We start from the raw sequence: 3,016 nt of genomic DNA on the forward strand, positions 1-3,016 counted from the left end.
GGGGGGGGTTTAGGAGGTCAGAGGTCCCATGAGTGTCTGTGCTGTGTAGACTGTGTGTCTGTGGGACACAGTCGCAGCACATGGCCCCAGTAATCCCACTCCACCCATTTCCCACAGAATCTGAACCGGCTCCAGTCCCAGTATGATGTTTGACAGGATTAATGACACCTACTCGAATGTTACAGACACCGCTCTTAGGCTTTGGACTTATCCAAGGGGACATTATTGAGTAAAACAGAAGAATGAACTAGAACTCTAAAATCCCTGTGACTTAAAGCAGATATATGTAAAACAAGCGGAGAGAAAGAAATGACTAAATGGAGGTTTTCTTTCAAAGAGGAGGCACATTGGAGAAGTTGTGGGAATGTGGTTACGATACAATGGAAATATGGAAACAGCGCAGTTATCATAGTTTATTATTGCTCAGATCATTGTGGTCTAAAGCCGAGGACTGCCTTGTATACATGTGCCGTTAGATGTGATTTACACCGTGCGTTAAGACGATGAAAGAGGGATGACTTGTGTTTCAGTGATGTGACAGTGCTGACTTTTCCCCTCGCCTGTGTGTTTTTCAGAGCTGCGGGATTTCGAGCCCGATGATCAGCAGGAGATCGAGGTCGATGAAGGCAACACGGCCGTTATTGAATGTCACCTCCCCGAAAGCCAGCCCAAGGCTCAGGTCCGCTACAGTGTCAAACAGGAGTGGCTGGAAACATCCAAAGGTACGGAGCTGCTTCACTTCATTAAGATCTTCCCAAAATCTCTCCCTACTTCCCGCCTAATTCTCATACTGTCTTCATAATTTACCGGAATGCTATAATCCAGCTATCTGGCCCATTATAAAACCGGTGATAAGGGTGTTATCTGAAGAATGTTGAAACATGGGAATGCAGTTGTTTATTTTTCAAACTATTTACTCCTAAGTTGCTTGGAGGAGAAGAAAAGCTCTAGTGGTTTGTGGCTGGTATGCTGATGATGCCTGGGAGCTGTAGGTACTGATATCTGCAGCTTATCTGTGAGGAAATGAAGACCACATTGACGAGCATTCACTCCCTCGGTCAGACTCTGGGGCGCCACCTTGTGGTCTCTGCTGACTTGCAAACGTGCGCTGGAATGGCACATAGTACTTGTATTACAGTGTTTCACAATATGGACTCTGATTTTCCTGCGGTTCCAGCGCTGTCTCAGCCATATTCGTGTATTTTCTTGTATATTTCCACGTATGCTTTTAAGTTTGAAAACATTTATGTTAAATCTGATCTCATGTTATTGCTGTTACAGTATCGCTTGTCCAGCACAATGTCCTCTGTGAAACCTTTTTATCGCCCTGCAGATTTGCACTCAAGTGTAGAGAATTTTATTGCATAGTTTTCTTTAAGGCCAAGATACACTTTATCATTTTAATACATATATAATCATACTTTTTAAACTTTGAATTTCCTGCTTTAATCCTTATTTTTACTCTTATTTTAATTAGTATTGTTTATTGCACACATTATGCTTTTTTTAGCACAGCTTCAAGAGGCCATCCTGCATTTCTCTGCACATATTGAATGAGCAAGAGACAAATAAAACCTTTGAATCAAAAGCAGTAACTTCCTTTACAGCAGCTGACCATAAATGTACACTCTGAGTAATTCATGGGTTTGCTCTGACATCTGTTTTGGGTTTTTTTTGTTTTTTTTTCTGCAGGGAACTACCTCATCATGCCGTCAGGGAACCTGCAGATAGCCAACGCCACGCAGGACGATGAGGGGCCGTACAAGTGTGCAGCTTACAACCCCATCACTCAGGAGATCAAAACGTCCACCTCCACTGACCGCCTGCGCATACGCCGTGAGTCATCACCGCCAACGCAACGGGTTTTATTAGCGTTGCTGTTTTTAATGAAAACACAATTCAAAGATGTGCAAGATCATTCTGAAATATTAACGGGTCAGTCAATAAGTAATAAAATTAGATATTTGAGAGCTTGTTACTGGAGACACATGTGGTGCACATGTGGGACTTTTATCATCCGATCTTGCCAGGACACTTTTAGTCATTGGTGACAATGTGCACAACTCGTGCTTTTGCATCTTCAAAGGCAGAGATGAAAGTTGTTAGACTTCACATTGCGATTGAAATCCTTCATATTCTGGATGCACTTTCAGCTGCAACATGCAATTTAAAGAAGTGGAGAAGGGTGGAGAGATATGCACAGGCCTTTTTCTCATCGTATTGATAAAGTGTTCATACCCTGACTGTCCTCATCTTTTCCAGGCTCCACCTCAGAAGCAGCACGCATCATTTACCCGCCGGCGTCTCGTTCCATCATGGTGACCAAAGGCCAGCGGCTGGTCTTGGAATGTGTGGCCAGTGGCATCCCCACTCCTCAGGTCATATGGGCAAAAGATGGGCAGGACCTGCGTTCCCACAACAACACGCGCTTCCTGCTCAGCAACCTGCTGATCGACACGGTGGGCGAGGCCGACTCGGGCACTTATATTTGTCGAGCGGACAACGGCATCGGCTCGGCCAGCTCTGCAATGGTGCTCTACGACGTACAAGTGTTTGGTGAGTAATCTTGAAGTAAAGGAAAGTTGTTTGAGCAAGTTGTGCGTTTGCTGCTTTGGGCGTTTACAGGATTCGTTTTGATAGTCTCTTATAAATATCTTGGTTAAATGCAGATTCCCGTAAAAGACTTTTAATAGTGAATGGGGTTTGTTCATTTGACTCTGCAATGATTTTTTTTTTATGAGTAGAGTTTTGTCTGTGTCATGGATTTAATAATTAGGCTGACTCCTGTTTGGCGGACAGAGAGGACAGCGGTCTGTATGTGTGCACGCAGTCATGTGTGTGAGAGGCATGTACGCCTGGGCGGTGTTGTGTAAGAATACGATTGTGGAGACAGAGCTCTCTGTTCTCTAGCAGGACTTGATTGAGTGTGTCTAGGTTATGGATGACTGTTTTTACAGTGATTTTCTCTGTGTGTGTGTGTGTGTGTGTGTGTGTGTGTGTGTGTGTGTGTGTGTGT

At 44.1% G+C, this 3,016-nt stretch overlaps 1 protein-coding gene across 4 annotated transcripts in view; it reads left to right on the plus strand.

The window, feature by feature from the left end:
- Positions 1-3,016, plus strand: part of boc (BOC cell adhesion associated, oncogene regulated) — a 29,931-nt gene that overhangs the window by 20,898 nt on the left and 6,017 nt on the right. For all 4 annotated transcript variants that reach the window (XM_031850202.1, XM_031850203.1, XM_031850204.1 and 1 more), the window contains exons 4-6: positions 576-722; positions 1,693-1,836; positions 2,263-2,556. In XM_031850202.1, the coding sequence (XP_031706062.1) occupies positions 576-722; positions 1,693-1,836; positions 2,263-2,556 (585 nt within the window). The remainder of the gene's footprint in view (positions 1-575; positions 723-1,692; positions 1,837-2,262; positions 2,557-3,016) is intronic.

Source organism: Anarrhichthys ocellatus, unplaced genomic scaffold, assembly GCF_004355925.1.
Source record: "Anarrhichthys ocellatus isolate YVR2014 unplaced genomic scaffold, GSC_Weel_1.0 scaffold10, whole genome shotgun sequence".
Classification (NCBI taxonomy): domain Eukaryota; kingdom Metazoa; phylum Chordata; class Actinopteri; order Perciformes; family Anarhichadidae; genus Anarrhichthys; species Anarrhichthys ocellatus.